Here is an 18,399-nt window from a genome sequence, read left to right as displayed (position 1 = left end):
TTCTCCACATCCTCACCAGCATTTGTTACTTCTTGTCTATTTGATAATAGCCCTGCTAACAGGTGTGAGGTAATATTCACTGTGGTTTAATTTGCATTTCCCTGATGATTGGTGATGGTGAGCACTGTTTCATGCACCTGTTGGCCATTTGAATGTCTTTGGAGAAAATCTATAAGAGGCTTTGGCCATTTTAAAATTCGGTTATTTGGTTTTTTTTTGCTATTGAGTTGTATGATCCTAGTAAGTATATTTTGATATTGGATATGTGGTTTGCAAATATTTTCTCTCATTCCATAGGTTGCCTTCTCATTTTGTTGACGGTTTCCTTTGCTGTGCAGAAATTTTTAGTTTTTTAGTTAGTCCTACTTATGTATTTTTGCTTTTATTGCTTCTGTTTTTGGTGTTAAATCCAAAACAGTCATTACCAAGACAGATATGAAGGATGTGTTTTCTTCTGGATCTTTTATGGTTTTAGGTCTTACACTCAAGTCTTTAAATCCATTCTGAGTTGATTTTTGTGTACAGTATAACATAAGGGTCCAGTTTAATTCTTTTGCATGTGGCTATCTAGTGTTCCCAGCACCATTTATTGAAGAGCCTGTCCTTTCTACATTGTATATTCTTGACTCCTTTGTCAAAAATTAATTGACCATGAATTATTTATGGACTCTCTATTCTGTACCATTGATTTACACTTCTGTTTTTATGCCAGAACCATACTGTTTTGATTATTATAGCTTTGTAATACAGTTTGAAATCAGAGAATGTGATGCCTCCAGCTTTGTTCTTCTTGCTCAGTATACTTTGCCTATTCAGGGTCTTTTGTGGTTGCATACAAATTTTAGGATTTTTAAGAAATTTCTGTGAAAAATGCCACTGGAATTTTGGTAGGTATTACACTGAATCTGTAGATTGCCCTGGGTAGTCTGAATGTTTTAACACTATTGATTCTTCTGATCCATGAGCACATAATATCTTCCCATTTATTGTGTCCTCTGCATTTCTTTCATCAATGTTTTCAGGTCTCTGGTGTACAGATCTTTCTCATCCTTGGTTAAATTTATTCCTAAGTAATGGGTTCTTTTTGATGGTACTATAAGTGGGATTGTTTTCTGAATTTTTCTTTCTGATACCTCATCATTAGTGTATGGAAACACAGTTGATTCTTGTATATTGATTTTGTATCCTGGAGTCTTAAGGATTTTCTCTATAGAATGTCATCTACAAACAGAGATAATTTTACATTCTTTCTTCCCAATTTGGATGCCTTTTATTTCTTTTTATTGCCTGATTTCTCTGGCTAGGATTTCCAGTACTATGTTGAATAAAAGTGGCGAGAGTGGGCATCCTTATCTTGTTCCTGATCTTAAAGGAAAAGCTTTCAGCTTTTCACTTTTGGGTGTGATGTTGGATGTGGGCTTCACATAATTAGCCTTTATTATGTTGAGGTATGTTCCTTCTTTACCCAGTTTTTGAGAGTTTTTTGATCATGACAGCATTTTGAATTTTGTCAAATGCTTTTTCCGCATCTATTGATATGATCATATGATTTTTATCCTTCATTTTGTTAATGTAGTTTATCACGTTAATTGATTTGCATATGTTGAACCATCTTTGCATCCGAAAATAAATCCCACTTGATTGTGGTATTTGATCCTTTAATGTACTGTTGAATTCAGTTTGCTAATTATTTGTTGAGTATTTTTGCATGTATCTTCATCAGGGATATTGGTCTGTAATTTTCTTTTCTAGTAGTGTCTTTGTCTTACTTGATCTTTTCAATTGTCTTTCTAGTCTCTATTTATTTCCATTCTGATCTTTATTTCCTTTTTCTAATTTTGAGCTTCCTTTTTTCTTTTTCTAGTTCCTTGATATGTAAAGTTAGAATATATGTTGGATTTTTCTTTTTTCTTACTGTAGGTGTTTATTGTTATAAAATTCCTTCTTAAAACTGTTTTTGCTGTAACCCATAAGTAGTGATATGTTGTGTTTCCATTTTCATTTGTCTCAAGTTATTTCTTGATTTTAAAAAATTTCTTTCAGGGCTTCCCTGGTGGCCCAGTGGTTGAGAGTCCACCTGTCAGTGCAGGGGACATGGGTTCGTGCCCCAGTCCGGGAAGATCCCACATGCTGCGGAGCGGCTGGGCCCGTGAGCCATGGCTGCTGAGCCTGTGTGTCCAGAGCCTGTGCTCCGCAACAGGAGAGGCCACAGCAGAGAGAGGCCCGCGTACCGCAAAAAAAAAAAAAAAAAAATTTCTTCTTTGAGCCATTGGTTGTTCAGGAGTGTATTGTTCAATCTCCACATACCTATGCATTTTCCAGGTTTTCTCTTGTAATCGATATCTAGTTTTGTACCATTGTGGTCAGAAAAGATACTTGATATGATTTCAGTTTCTTAAATTTGTTAGGACTTGTTTTGTCACCTAGCATGATCTATCCTAAAAAACGTTCCATGTGTGCTTGAGAAGAATGTATTCTGCTGCTTTTGATGGACTGTTCTGTATATATCTATTAGGTCCCTCTTATGTAACATGTAGTTTACATCCTTTATTTCCTCACTGATTTTCTAATCTGGATGATCTGTCCATTGTTGAAAGCAGTGTATTGAAGCCCTGTACTATTATTCTATTGCAGACTATTTCCCCCTTCAGATCTATTAATATTCGTTTTATATATTTAGGTGCACCTATCTTGGGTACATAGATATTTACAATTGTCATATCCTCTTGATGAACGGATCCCTTTATCATTATATAAGGATCCTCATTGTCTTTTATTTATCTTTTAAAATTAATTTTTATTGGAGTAGAGTTGCTTTACAATGTTGCATTAGTTTCTGCTGAACAGCAAAATGAATCAGCTATACGTATACATATATCCCCTCTTTTTTGGATTTCCTTCACATTTAGGTCACCACAGAGCATTGAGTAGAGTTCCCTGTGCTATACAGTAGGTTCTCATTAGTTATCTATTTTACACATAGTATCAATAGTGTATATATGTCAATCCCAGTCTCCCAGTTCCTTCCACACCCTCCCTTTCCCCCTTGGTATCCATACATTTGTTCTCCATATGTCTGTGTCTCTATTTCTGCTTTGCAAATAAGATCATCTATACCGTTTTTCTAGATTCCAAATATATGCATTAATACACGATATTTTTCTCTTTCTGACTTACTTCACTCTGTGTGATAATCTCTAGGTCCATCCACCTCATTACAAATAACTGAATTTCGTTCCTTTTTATGGCTGAGTAATATTCCATTGTATATATGTTCCACATCTTCTTTATTCATTCATCTGTCGATGGACACTTAGGTTGCTTCCATGTCCTGTCTATTGTAAATAGTGCTGCAGTGAACATTGGGGTGCATGTGTCTTTTTGAATTATGGTTTTCACTGGATATATGCCCAGTAGTGGGATTGCTGGGTCATGTCTCCTGTTACAGTTTTTGGTTTAAAGTATATTTTGTCTGAGATAAGTGTAGCTTCCCCTACTTTCTTTTGGTTTCCATTTACATAGGACATCTTTTTCCATCCCTTCACTTTCAATCTTGTGTGTCTTTGAAGCAGAAACCAACCTCTTTTAGATGTCATATAGTTGGGTCTTATTCTTTTTATCCACTTAACCACCCTGTCTTTTGGCAAATTTAGTTTATTTACATTTAAAGTAATTGTTGATAGGTGTGAACATACTGTTGCCATTTTGGTAATTGTTTTCTGGTTGATTTGTAGTTCCTTTGTTCCTTTCTTTTTCTCTTGCTCTCCTCCTTTATAATTTGATGATTTTTTCATAATGATGTGCATTGATTTCTTTATCACTTGTTTATCTAAAGTTTTTGTTTTGGGAATTACCGTAAAGCTTACATGAAGCATCTTATGCTTGTAGCAGGCTGTTTTAAGCTGATAACTTAACTTTGAGTAACAAAAAACTCTACATTTTTATGCTCCCCCTCCACACATTTTATGTTTTTGTTGTCAAAATTTACATGTTTTTGTCCCATGTATTCATTAACAAATTATAATATAGTTTTTTCTAATACTTTTGTTTTTTAACCTTTATACTAGAGTTGTAAATGGTTTACCCACTACAATATTAGCATATTCTGAATTTAACAGTATTTGCCACATAGTTTTATACTTTTATATATTTTCACTTTAATAATTGGCATCCTTTTGTTTCAGCTTAAGGACTCCCTTGTTTAGCTAGTTTCTGAATCTCTTTCAGAGGGAGTTGCTGGGTTTGTGGCTGTATATTCGGTGGAGGGAAGTGCAGGAGCCTACTGTCACCACTTTGGGTACTCCTCAGTTTTCTTAAAATGAAAATTTTAATGATATAAATTTCTTTCTAGTTGCTACTTTCATTCATTAAATTATTCATCAAAATTTTAAAGAATGCCCACTAGGCCTTATAATAGGTGCTTGGGATACATCTAAATAAAACAAACTATTCTGTCTTTGTGAGGCTTACATTCTATCAGAGAAAAACAAGCAGTAAATTTGCACTTTAACTACATCCTAACTAGATTCAATATAATATTTTCAATATTATATAGTCCTGTGTATTTTCTAATTTTCATTGTGATTTCTTCTTTGGCCTAGGGACCAGGGATTATGGTCACAGAATGTAGCCTTAATAATCCTTGTTCTTTGATATTTGATGAAACCTGCTTTCTCGGTAAAAATATGGGCAGTTAAAACAATGTTTTATGTTGGGCTAAAAAGAAAATATATTCTTCTGTTGTTTTTTATGTGGCCTTTAGATAAGCGCTGTTAATTCTATTGTTTTAATTTGTTTTTGCTTATATATTATGGAATTGTATTAAAATCTTCCATGATCTTTTTCACTCTGTCAGTTTTTTTTCTTGGAATTCTGCTTGTTTTGGACATATATTCTGAAGGCACATTATCAGATGCTTTCAAGTTCATAATTTTTGTCTTTCTGTTGAATCATTCCTTTTATGATTAGGGTGGACTAACTCTGTGTCTAATAATTCTTCTGTCCTGAGACTTACATACTTTTGAAAATATATATTCCAGCTTTCTTTCAGCTAATTTTGGCTAATTAGTTTATTTTTTATCTCTTTATTTTGTTTCTCTGCACCACTAGGTTTTAGTATACATTTATTTATTTATTTTTAACAACCTTACAGTTTCTGTCCTTAGAGGGTGAGCTTAGTCTATTCAAATTTATTATGATTACTTGCATCTTTTTTCAAATCAAAGATGTTATTGATTATAGCATACATCATTATTTTGTATATGTATGTTAAGTATACATTACATGCTTAAAAATTCATAATTACCCTCCTTGAATTTTTTTGTGTTTATGTAAGACCTGCTTTATATGTAATACCTAATACTGCTCATTAAACTATGACACGATACCTTTAAAATAATCTTACATATGGAACACAGTTGTTGCAGTCTGTGTAAGTCTTTGGTTGCCAGTGTCAGAAATTGAAACGAATTTAAGCAAAAGGGGGATTTATTGACTCTTGTAAGTGAGAAGTACAGGGCTTTTCTGGCTTTAGGTATGGGTAGCTCTAGGGCTTATGCAATGTCACTAGGATTCTTTCTCTCTCCCTGCCTTAACCCTGCTTTCCTCAGTTCTGGATTTTATTATCAGGCTTTATGTTCCATTTACCGAAGGAAAGTGATCACTGCTATTTCTAGGATTTTGGTGTCCTTAAAGCTTATGGTCTATCTTGTGTTATGCAGCATTTTAATGTCAAATGCTAGGGAAGACTTTTATACCTAGTTGGGGCACTTTGCTTTTTCTGAACTGGTTATGGTGGCCTGTGGGCTTGTACATTCCAAAGTGCTACGCTTGGTCATGTGCTCAACTCTGGAATGTAAGGGAGGATACACTGTGATAGGCACCCCTACTAGGTCTACATGGATAGTGGGAGGTTTGGTTCCTCAAAGGAACAACCAGATGAGGTTACCAATGAATAGAAAAGAGATGCTAGAGAGGCAAATATCATATAAATGTACAATGCATTCCTTATCAGGTCATCAGACTTCTCATCAGAAATTTAAATGAGGATGTGAGACTACTATACTTTCAACACTATCACTGTCTATGATTGATCTTTCTTCTCAACTTCTAATAGATCAGTCAGCTGTAACCTATCAGACTAGATCCCTTCCCCTCCATGGTCAAGTCCTATCAGCTCCACTTTCTGAAATTTCTGGAATCTGCTCATTCTTTTAATCTGCCATTGATACTCTAATCCAATCTATAGTTCTCTCTTCTCTAATCTATCAATATTAAATCCTTACTAATCTATCTGTATCTACTCTGGTTCCCTTTCAGTCTTTTCTCCACATTGTAGTGTAGTGATCTGTTCAAGATGTAAATCTCATTATGTGTTTCCTGTTCCTCAACTATACCTCAAACTTTTATTTATTTATTCTTTTTTTTTTTTTTTTTACTTTTTTTTTTTTGGGGGTACGCGGGCCTCTCACCGCCATGACCTCTCCTGCTGCAGAGCACAGGCTCTGGACGCGCAGGCTCAGCAGCCATGGCTCACGGACCCAGCCGCTCCGTGGCACGTGGGATCCTCCCGGACCGGGTCACGAACCCACGTCCCCCTGCATCGGCAGGTGGACTCCCAACCACTGGGCCACCAGGGAAGCCCTACCTCAAACTTTTAAAATCTTTCATGGAGAGAAATTCTTAGATAGATTTGCATCTGGCCCTTCATCACCTCTTCAGCTATTTTTGCACAAGCATTCCCTTTTGTATAATTAAATTGTACATTCTCATCATACTGTCCACCTCTCCTTTTAACACTTGTGATAATTACAGTTTTACATCCCATATGAGTATTTGATGAATGTCTGAATTCTCCACTAGACTATGAAAGCAGATACCTTGTCTTTGTCTGTTTTCTGTCATTATTTAATTTCACTACCTAGAATGTGAAGGATTCTATTTATTTATAGTAGGAAATAAATATTTATTTAATTAATTAACTGACCGATTGCTGTAAAGAGACCTCCATGGTCACTAGGACAATTTATTTGTTCAACATCCATCTCCAAGAGCTTTCTGGTCAATTGATTTTGGATTTACGCCCTCTAATATAATCTGACTTGGAAGTTTATAGAGAATATTGTGTAGCTATCAAATGACAAGTGTGGGGATGTTTCAAGTATCTGTCAACACATTCATGTGAAATCATATGAAAGGAAGATTCAGACTATAAAGTGGTAAAGATACACTGATTGAAATCAGCAAGGAGTAGAACATTGGACTGGTTGGATATCTTTTTTCCCCATTTGCAACATAATAAGTTATCTAATTGAAACCCTCATTTTCCTTTTGTGCTTTTCTGTTTCTTACATTTTGTCGGGTTTAAAGATGTATTTGCTGTTTTGGATACTTGCTTTGAGAAAAGAAGCAGGGAGTTTCTACTGCCTTCTATGTCAGGAAGCAAAAGACCATTGCCTAGAGTCAATATTGTACTGAGTAGACCAGGGTTAGGGCAGGACTATTTCTCTCCAGCCTTGGGTACCATAATGGTAAAAATAGTTTGCTATGGGGTGGAAGGACAGGCTTTTCTCATCCTTTCTTCTATACTAGGACTGGACCCCTTCTTCTTTTTATACTTTCTTTAGTTTTTTCCTTCCTAGGTATGGATAATCTACTCCCCCTGCGGTTCCCTTGGGACTGCTGCATAGGTGAAAATGAAATGACTATATGAATAAAGAGGAAAAGAAAAAATTAATGTAAATAATTTAGTTTCTTTTTTACTGTAAAGAGGTCTGGGTTCACAGTTTATATCTAATATCAACCAAAATTGAAGTATCAATACTTTCTTTGACTAATAGCATTGCTAACATCAAAGTTTTTGGAGATTGCTTAAGAAAATTGTACATGAGTTTGCTTAGCTGTGAAGTAGAATTTATATAGTTTAGTAAATTTATAACATACTTTTTACATCCATTAAGTGAATTAATAGAGAAAAGACAAGTTGATAGAGTTAGGAACAAAGGAAAAATGTTAGGAGTAGTAATGAGAGGACATAGCATTTTGGTATATATACTGAAAATATACCTGAAGAATTTGATCATAATCTAACTGACAGTTTTCAATACTAGTTTGACCTTTTTTCCCTTCACTTTCCTTTTTCTAAAAAAAAATTTTTTTATTGGAGTATAGCTGCCTTACAATGTTGTGTTAGTTTCTGCTGTACAGTGAAGTGAATCAGCTATATGTGTACATATATCCCCTCTTTTTTGGATTTCCTTCCCATTTTGGTCACCACAGAGCACTGAGTAGAATTCCCTGTGCTATATAGCAGGTTCTCATTAGTTATCTGTTTTATACCTAGTAGTGTATATATGTCAATTACAATCTTCCAGTTCATCCCACCTCCCCCTTTCCCCCTTGGTGACCATACATTTATTCTCTTGCTCTGTATCTCTATTTCTGCTTTGCAGATAGGTTCATCTGTACCATTTTTCTAGATTCCACACATATGCATTAATATATATTTGTTTTTCTCTTTCTGACTTACTTCACTCTGTATGACAGTCTCTAGGTCCATCCATGTCTCTACAAATGGCCCAGTTTTGTTCCTTTTTATGGCTGATAGTCCACTGTTTATATCTTCTCTATCCATTCATCTGTCGATGGGCACTTAGGATGCTTCCATGGCCTGGCTGTTGTAAATAGTGCTACAGCGAACATTGGAGTGCATGTGTCTTTTTGAATTATTGTTTTCTCTGGGTATATGCCCAGTCGTGGGATTGCTGGGTCATCTCGTAGTTCTGTCTTTAGTTTTTTAAGGAACCTCCATACTGTTCTCCATAGTGGCTGTGTCAATTTACATTCCCACCAACAGTGCAAGGTAGTTGCCTTTTCTCCAGACCCTTTCCAGCATTTATTGTTTGTAGATTTTTTGATGATGGCCATTCTTACCGTTGTGAGGTGATACCTCATTGTAGTTTTGATTTGTATTTCTCTAATACTTAGTGATTTTGAGCATCTTTTCATGTGTTTGTTGGCCATCTGTATGTTTTCTTTGGAGAAATGTCTATTTAGGTCTTTCACCCATTTTTTGATTGGGTTTTTTGTTTTTTTGATATTGAACTGCATGAGCTGTTTATATATTTTGGAGATTAATCCCTTCTCAGTTGCTTCATTTGCAAATATTTTCTCCCACTGTGAGGGTTGTCTTTTCATCTTGTTTATGGTTTCCTTTGCTGTGCAAAAGCTTTTAAGTTTCATTAGGTCCCATTTGTTTATTTTTGTTTTTATTTTCATTGCTCTAGGAGGTGGGTCAAAAAAGATCTTGTTGTGATTTGTGATAGAGTGTTCTTCTTATGTTTACCTCTAAGAGTTTTATAGTGTCCATTCTTTCATTTAGGTCTCTAATCCATTTTGAGTTTATTTTTGCGTATTGTGTTGATTTCATTCTTTTACAGGTAGCTGTCCAGTTTTCCCAGCGTCACTTATTGAAGAGACTCTCTTTTCTCCATTGTATATCCTTGTCTCCTTTGTTGTAGATTAGTTGAACATAGGTGCATGGGTTTATCTTCAGGCTTCCTATTCTGTTCCATTGATCTGTATTTCTTTCTTTGTGCCAGTACCATACTGTCGATTACTGTAGCTTTGTAGTATAGTCTGAAGTCAGGGAGTCTGATTCCTCCAGCTCCGTTTTTCTATCTCAAGATTGCTTTGGATATTTGGGGTCTTCTGTGTTTCCATACAACTTGTACTATTTTTTTGTTTTAATTCTGTGAAAAATGCCATTGGTAATTTGATAGGGATTGCATTGAATCTGTAGATTGCCTTGGGTAGTATAGTCATTTTCACAATATTGATTCTTCCAATCCAAGAACATGGTATATCTCTCCATTTGTTTATGTCATCTTTGATTTCTTTCATCAGTGTCTTATAGTTTTCTGAGTACAGGTCTTTTACCACCTTATGTAGGTTTATTCATAGGTATTTTATTCTTTTTGTTGCTGTGGTAAATGGGAGTGTTTCCTTAATTTCTCTTTCTGATCTTCCATTGTTAGTGTACAGGAAGGAATGCAAGAGATTTTTGTGTATTAATTTTGTATTCTGCAACTTTACCACCAAATTAATTGATTAGCTTTAGTAGCTTTCTGGTGGCATCTTTAGGATTTTCTATGTATAGTATCATGTCATCTGCAAACAGTGACAGTTTTACTTCTTCTTTTCCAATTTGTATTCCTTTTATTTCTTTTTCTTCTCTGATTGCCGTGGCTAGGACTTCCAAAACTATGTTGAATAATAGTGGCGAGAGTGGACATCCTTGTCTTGTTCCTGATCATAGAGGAAATGCTTTCAGTTTTTCATTGAGAATGATGTTTGCTGTGGATTTGTTGTATATGGCCTTTATTATGTTGAGGTAGGTTCCCTCTATGCCCACTTTCTGGAGAGTTTTTATCATAAATGGGTGTTGAATTTTGTTGAAAGCTTTTTCTGCATCTATTGAGATGATCATATAGTTTTCTTTAATTCGTTAATATGGTGTATCACGTTGATTAATTTGTGCATATTGAAGAACCCTTGCCTCTCTGGGATAAATCCCACTTGATCATGGTGTGTGATCCTTTTAATGTGTTGTTGGATTCTGTTTGCTAGTATTTTGTTGAGGACTTTTGTGTCCATGTTCATCAGTGATATTGGTCTGTAATTTTATTTTTTTGTGATATGTTTGTCTGGTTTTGGTATCAGGGTGATGGTGGCCTCGTAGAATGAGCATGGGAGTGTTCCTTTGCAGTTTTTTGGAAGAGTTTGAGAAGGATGGGTGTTAGCTCTTCTCTAAATGTTTGATAGAATTCACCTGTGAAGCCATCTGGTCCTGGACTTTTGTTTGTTGGAAGATTTTTTATTGCACTTTCAATTTCATTTCTTGTGATTGGTCTGTTTATATTTTCTATTTCTTCCTGGTTCAGTCTTATAAGTTTGTATCTTTCTAAGAATTTGTTCATTTCTTCCAGGTTGTCCATTTTATTGGCATAGAGTTGCTTGTAGTAGTCTCTTAGGATGCTTTGTATTTCTGCAGTGTCAGTTGTAATTTCTCCTTTTTCATTACTAACTTCATTGATTTGAGTCCTCTCCCTTTTTTTCTTGATGAGTCTCGCTAAAGGTTTACCAATTTTGTTTATCTTCTCAAAGAATCAGCTTTTATTTTCGTTGATTTATGCTATTGTTTTCTTCATTTCTATTTCATTTATTTCTGCTCTGATCTTTATGATTTCTTTCCTCTACTAACTTTGGGTTTTGTTTGTTCTTCTTTGTCTAGTTGCTTAGGTATAAGGTTAGGTTGTTTATTTGAGATTTTTCTTGTTTCTTGAGGTAGGAATGTGTTGTTATAAACTTCCCTCTTAGAACTGCTTTTGCTGCATCCCATAGGTTTTGGGTTGTTGTGTTTTCATTGCCCTTTGTTTCCATGTATTTTTTGATTTCCTCTTCAATGTCTTCAGTGATCTTTTGGTTATTTAGCAGTGTATTGTCTAGCCTCCATGTGGTTGTGTTTTTTCCAGTTTTTTTTTTCCTGTAATTGATTTCTAATCTCATAGCGTTGTAGCATTGTGGTTGGAAGAGATGCTCGATATGATTTAAATTTTCTTAAATTTACTGAGGCTTGATTTGTGACCCAAGAAGTGATCTGTCCTGGAGAGTGTTCCATGTGTGCTTGAGAAGAAAGTGTATTCTGCTGCTTCGGGTGGAATGTCCTATAAATATCAATTATGTCTATCTGATGTATTGTGTCAATTAAAGCTGTGTTTCCTTATTAGTTTTCTGTCTCGATGATCTGTCCATTGGTGTAAATGGGGTGTTAACGTTCCCCACTATTATTGTGTTACTGTCGATTTCCCCTTTTATGGCTGTTAGGATTTTCCTATGTATTGAGGTGCTCCTATGTTGGGTGCATAAATATTTACAATTATTATAGCTTCTTCTTGGATTGATCCCTGGATCATTGTGTGGTGTCCTTCCTTGTCTCTTGTAACAGTCTTTATTTTAAAGTCTAATTTATCTGATATGAGTATTCCTACTCCAGCTTTCTTTTGATTTCTTTTTGCATGGAATATCTTTTTCCATCCCTTCACTTTCAGTCTGTATGTGTCCCTAGGTCTGAAGTGGGTCTCTTGCAGACAGCATATATATGGGTCTTGTTTTTGTATCCATTCAGCCAGCCTGTGTCTTTTGGTTGGAGCATTTAATCCATTTACATTTAAGGTAGTTATTGATATGTATGTTCCTGTTACCATTTTCTTAATTGTTTTGCGTTTGTTTTTGTAGGTCTTTTTCTTCTCTTGTGTTTCCTGCCTAGAGAAGTTCCTTTAGCATTTGCTATAAAGCTAGTTTGGTGGTGCTGAATTCTCCTAGCTTTTGCTTAACTGTAAAGCTTTTGATTTCTCCATCAGCCTGAATGAGATCCTTGCTGGGTAGAGTAATCTTGGTTGTAGGTGTTTCCCTTTTAGCACTTTAAATATATCCTGCCCCTCCCTCCTGGTCTCCAGAGTTTCTGCTGATAAATCAGCTGATAACCCTATGGGGATTCCCTTGTATGTTCTTTGTTGCTTTTCCCTTGCTGCTTTTAATATTTTTTCTTTGAATTTAATTTTTGTTAGTTTGATTAATAGGTATCTTGGCATGTTTCTCCTTGGGTTCATCCTGTATGGGACTCTCTGTGCTTCCCGGACTTGGGTGGCTATTTCCTTTTGCATGTTAGGGAAGTTTTTGACTCTTCAAATAGTTTCTCAGACCCTTTCTCTTTCTCTTCTTCTTCTGGGACCCCTATAATTTGAATGTTGGTGTGTTTAATGTTGTCTGCAAGGTCTCTTAGAGAGTCCTCATTTCTTTTCATTCTTTTATCTTTATTCTGCTCCTTAGCAAATATTTCCACCATTCTATCATCCAGCTCACTTATCTGTTCTTCTACCTCAGTTATTCTGCTATTGGTTCCTTCTAGTGTAGTTTTCATTTCAGTTATTGTGTTGTTCATCTCTGTTTGTTTGTTCTTTAGTTCTTCTAGGTCCTTGTTAAACATTTCTTGTATTTTCTCGATCCTTGCCTCCATTCTATTTCCCAGATTTTGGATCATCTTTACTATCATTACTCTGAATTCTTTTTTAGGGAGCTTGCCTATTTCCTCTTCATTTATTTTGTCTTATAGGTTTTTACCTTGCTCCTTCATCTGTAACATTTTTTTTTGTCATCTCATTTTTTTTGATGAGTATCGCTGTGTTCCTGTCTTGCTGGTTGTTTGGCCTGAGATGTCCAGCACTGGAGTTTGCAGGCAGTTGTGTGGTGCCAGGTCTTGGTACCGAGATGAGGAACTCTGGGAGAGCTCACACTGATTAATATTCTCTGGGGCCTGAAGTTCTCTGTTAGTCCAGCAGCTTGAACTTGGCGCTCCCATCACAGGAGCTCAGGTCAGACCCCTGGCCTGGTCATACAGGGGCACCTCCCATCCCCTTAGGTGTCAGTGGTCCCCCACTAGCGCCCAATAGTTGCTCTGTGAGAATTGCTCTGATGCATACTTGTGTACTTGTGAGGAGATGTGAACTCCACATTCTTCTACTCCATCATCTTGACTCCGTTCCTCCTGGGTCATCCTGGAGAAGACGGATTGAAGCCAGGAGAAAGCTAGAGCATGGGAGACCTGTCAGAGGCTTGTTCGATGAAATCGGGTAAAGGATGGCGACATTCTGTACCCGGGCTTTACCCATGGTGGGGCAGTGGGCACCTTGGGCAGCCAAGGTGCGCTTCCACCTCTCACTGTTGATTATCCTTCCTGTAAGCACCTGGACATTCCTGCAAAATCGGCTCCTCAGACCAGCCAGATAGCTTCCATCAGCTCTTTCAAAGCTGGGGGAGGAACAGGTTGTGCAGGCTTTGGGTTCAGCTTGGCTAGTCTATCCCAAAAGGAATAGCATGTGTTTTGGGGAACACAAAGGGATGATTTTCTCTTTCACAGTTATGACACTATGGTTATAAGGGACTTCATATATCTTCTACAATAGCAAAGAGAGGAACACACTGTTTTCTTTCATTTCCAATATGCTAATTGGTACAAACTGCTCTCAAAGGTATCTGTATGCCAAACCGAGAGATTCTATCTGCATATTCCACTGAAGATTAAGTAGCCTGCTACAGATCTTTATTTCTTTGATGGTTGTTGAGCTGCGCCCCACTGGCCTACAAGGCCTCTACTTGCCCAGCTTCAAGACTGAAGATAGAGCTCGGAGTTAGTGACAGAGACATTAGTGTTTAATGGGTGGGGGAGCATACATGTCTGAATCAAGGTCCTGGAGCAACACCCCACGGTTTGTGGTGGACAGTGGACAGGACGTTGTGGCTGACTTTGCTGGGGGGATGGAGGGAATCCTTTCAGTTTCCTTTAAACATCATCCTGACAAACACTTAACACAGTGCCTTGCCTATTCCTAGCTTCTTGATAAATAAATATTGGTTAGTTGAATGAATAAAGGAATAAATGAATGAAGAGTTAAATAGTTGAATGACAACGTTCTAGACCTTCACAATATGAATAAATATACGTGTCAACTTCTCTTATTAAGATTTGAATACAAAGTAATCTTTTAATAATTCAGATAATGTAGATGAAATTATTGATTGATTTAAGAATTTGAACAGTGGAATTTTCTTAAGTTGGATTACTGTATCTAAAATGCAAATGGTAAGTAATAAAATGAAGTAAGATAACTTGAAATTGAAATGATCTTATGTTATGAGATACCTACTCTTTAATTTAGGAATAGTTGATTGCTAGGCTCAGGAGATGATTTTTTAAAGACTTTATTCTCTTTCTAACTTGATTTATTTTAGAATTTTGCCAAGTAGAAGTTGTTTTGAACTTTCTACGTAAAATGAATCAGTGTTCACTTCTGAATTATCATAGATTTTAATTTAGCAAAATTCAATCAATGGATTATACTATATATCATTTATTGGGTTTAATGCTATATATCCAGAAAATAGGTTCCCCTACATTTGGATCTATGTGATTGATATAATCTGTTGGTTTCCGTGTTTGAATATTTGAGTATGGTTTGTGGTAAAGAGTGTGGGCTGTCGTGTCACACTTGAGTTTCAATCCCCAATCTGCTGCTACTTAGTGAACAAATTATTCAACTTGTTAAACCTTAGAAGCATCTTGTATAAAATGGAGGTGATACCTACCATAAGAGGTTCTTAGTCCAGTGTCTGGGATATAGTAGGCATTCAGTAATTGGGAACAACTATTGTTTTCCTCATTCTCTTTTGTTCTGCAGCTTTCCCCATAAATAACCCAGATAAAGATGCAAGGCATGTAATAAAAGTGGTAAGTATTGCTCTTAAATTTGTGTTTCACATATATTTGACATTTTTATTTTGTGCTTTATTCATTTCATTTTTGTAAAAATGTTTCTCACCTTAGTTTTCTTAATTTTAATTAACAATACATCTAATATTATATATTTTCACATTATTAAAATGTGAAGACTGGAGAATTTTGTTCTTCTGCATTGACATTTATCATCCTTGTATCTTATCTAGCTCTCTATCTTCTGCCTTTCTTTTCCTCTCTGCTCTAGATGATAAAGTCCTTAAAGGCAGGAATGAGGTTTTATTTTTGTTTGTATCCCCTGTGGCTAGTACTATGAACAAAATACTGTAGACACTCAGTAAAGATTCATGTATGAATGAACCACCAGGGTAGTTTGCAGTGTATCCACCCTGTTATACATGTTAGTACACATTGAGTGTCTGTGTACGTGTACAGTTCTCAGTGTTTTTAGTAAGTTCTTTCCATAAGAAGACTACTTTCTCATGTCTAAGACTGTGTAGAGATAGCATTACAAAATGTTAAAAATGAGGTTCTTTGTTTATTTAGTGCTTTTCTGAGATTTTTGTGATTCAGGTACTATTATATATTACATATGTATACTCATTTTCACAGTTGAAATACCAATTCCATCTTTAAAATTTTTTTCTAATAAAGTTAACTGTTCTTTTCTTTTATAGGAATATCAAGAAAATGGCCCATTATTTTCAGAACTTAAATTTTATCAAAGAGCGGCCAAAAGAGACTGTAGTAAGTAAAATTAGCAAAGTAAGCTACTTCCATATATATGTTTGCTAAAGTGGCTGTTAATATTTTTGTCTTTTTCTGGCCTTATGGAAAATTCTTTTCAATTAGGAATTTTTATTGTAAAATGATACAGTTAACTGTTATATAAAAACAAGACAGATGGTATACAAATCTTGATATTATATACATAATTGGTTACATATTTCAAGTAAAAGTTATTTCTTTTACTTTACATAAAATGCTGGATTGTTGACCTAAGCTACCAAGGGTTCTCTAGGTATAAAAGATAGTAAAATGAAATTGTTTCTTTCACAAAAAACCATTTGGATAAAAAGGATATAAGGAAAAGACAATAAAATGGGCAGTAGATTATAAAGAAAAGGAATGACCATAGAATAGATTCGGCCATAGTGTATGGAAATGATTAAACATTAAGATGATTTAGAAAATAAGTTAAAAATGTTAAATATTTGTATGTTGAGTAATTAATTGGAGCTGGATATCAGATGTAAGAACTACCAGTTAGAGGATTGGAATATGAAATAAATATGAGCAGAGCTAAGAAGAAAAAAAGCATGTTATAAATACTGTATGATATAGATGGACTAGTAAAGCTTAAAGGAAATTGATATGAGTATAATTAAGGTCCTTTACATTATGTTTAGGAAAGAGAATGATGAGTCTAACCTCAATAATTAACTTTGTTTTCTTTAACGAAACCTTCTGAGCATTAAGACTGTAGTCGTTACTAACTGCTTAAACTATGTCACAGTGACAAACAGAATCCATTAGACTTCATTGCTTATCAGTAGAGCTGTCTTAAACATTAAGCATATATGGTAGAGAAGTGAAAAATTAAATAAGCTGCCTGATTAAGTGGATTTGATTTTTTTAAACAAAATTTAATCAAAACAGTTTCAGTACAACAGTTTCAGAGTAAGATGATTTTTCTGCCCAACTTTTATTTATTTATTTTGACTACTGTGGCTTTAGACTTTTAGTAATATGGAAGAAAAAGCTGTCTTTCTACTGATCCTTTGGTGGTTAACATATTTTATAGTTAAAAATGTAACAAACATGTAAGGGAATTAATTTTTTTTAATGAATAGAAACATTTGTGTAAATGATATCAATGCATTTTATGACTATGCTATTTTTGTTTCTGTTTTTTATTGCATATTTTATTTTTTATATTAAAAAAATTTTTTTTGGAGTATAGTGGATTTACAATGTTGTGTTAGTTTCTGCTATACAGCAAAGTGAATCATATATACATATATATATTATATATATATATCCACTCTTTTTTAGATTCTTTTCCCATATAGGTCATTACAGAGTATTGAGTAGAGTGACTATGACTATTTTTGTTTTGGTTATAACTGATTTAAAATTTTAAAATGTTAGAAATCCGTGTATGTTTTTATGTTAATTATAATGATAAATAGAATTTGCAACTATTAGCTAGATATATTTGATTTTTAAAAAATGTTTTTAGGAAGGTCTAATTTCTGTTTAAGTTAGCTAAATAAGTTTAAGCATCTATGCAAAAGTAAGAAATACCTTTCTAAAAAAGTATACCTTTTTTCCTGTGAAATTTGTCTTTGCAGTCAAAAAATGGATAGAACTCAAACAGCTTGATTATTTAGGAATTCCTCAGTTTTATGGATCTGGTATTGCTGAATTCAAGGGAAAAAGGTAAAATGGAATTATTATAATCAAATATTGTCCTGTAACTATTTCTCATGTGGTCTATTAGTTATTTGTTGCTATATAACTAATGACCTAAAATGTGGTGGCTTATAATGACAAACTAATATTATCTTAGTTTCTGTGGGTCAGTTATCTATGTATAAATGGCTTCCCTAGATGGTTCTTGCTCAGGACTTCTCATGAGGATATAGTCAGATGTCTTTTGGGCTGTAGTCTTCTCAAGGCTCGACTGGGGAAGGATCTGCTTTCAAAATCACTCATGTGGCTATTGGCAGGCCTAAGAGGATCAGCTTTTAAATTCTCTCACGTGATTGTTGGCAGGCCTCACTTCCTCACCATGTAGGTCTCTCCAGAGGGTGCCTGAGTGTCATAAAGGCATGGCAGCTGGCTTGCAGTAATTGAAAGAGAGAGAGAAGGAGAAAGAGCACACACAAGAGCATGCATCCAAAACGAAAGTCACAGTCCTTTTATAACCTAATTGTAGACGTGATAGCCCATCATTTCTATTGTATTCTCTTTGCTAGAAACAAGTCATTAAGTCTACCCCATAGTCAAGAGAGGAGATCTAATTAAGCTCCATCTATTGAGAGGCA

The 18,399-nt window shown here is 35.1% G+C and overlaps 1 protein-coding gene across 8 annotated transcripts in view; it reads left to right on the top strand.

The window, feature by feature from the left end:
- The window catches only part of VRK2 (VRK serine/threonine kinase 2), a 97,673-nt gene that overhangs the window by 25,992 nt on the left and 53,282 nt on the right, over positions 1 to 18,399 (top strand). For all 8 annotated transcript variants that reach the window (XM_089923150.1, XM_089923148.1, XM_089923154.1 and 5 more), the window contains 3 exons: positions 15,294 to 15,343; positions 16,027 to 16,096; positions 17,704 to 17,791. In XM_089923150.1, coding sequence (XP_089779276.1) covers positions 15,294 to 15,343; positions 16,027 to 16,096; positions 17,704 to 17,791 — 208 coding nt within the window. The remainder of the gene's footprint in view (positions 1 to 15,293; positions 15,344 to 16,026; positions 16,097 to 17,703; positions 17,792 to 18,399) is intronic.

Source organism: Delphinapterus leucas, chromosome 13, assembly GCF_059928025.1.
Source record: "Delphinapterus leucas isolate spDelLeu-1000000601 "Yukka" chromosome 13, BTC_Dleu_Yukka2, whole genome shotgun sequence".
In the NCBI taxonomy this organism is placed as follows: domain Eukaryota; kingdom Metazoa; phylum Chordata; class Mammalia; order Artiodactyla; family Monodontidae; genus Delphinapterus; species Delphinapterus leucas.
The sequence above is the reverse complement of the archived record's forward strand: the minus strand, read 5'-3'. Positions and strand labels throughout refer to the sequence as shown.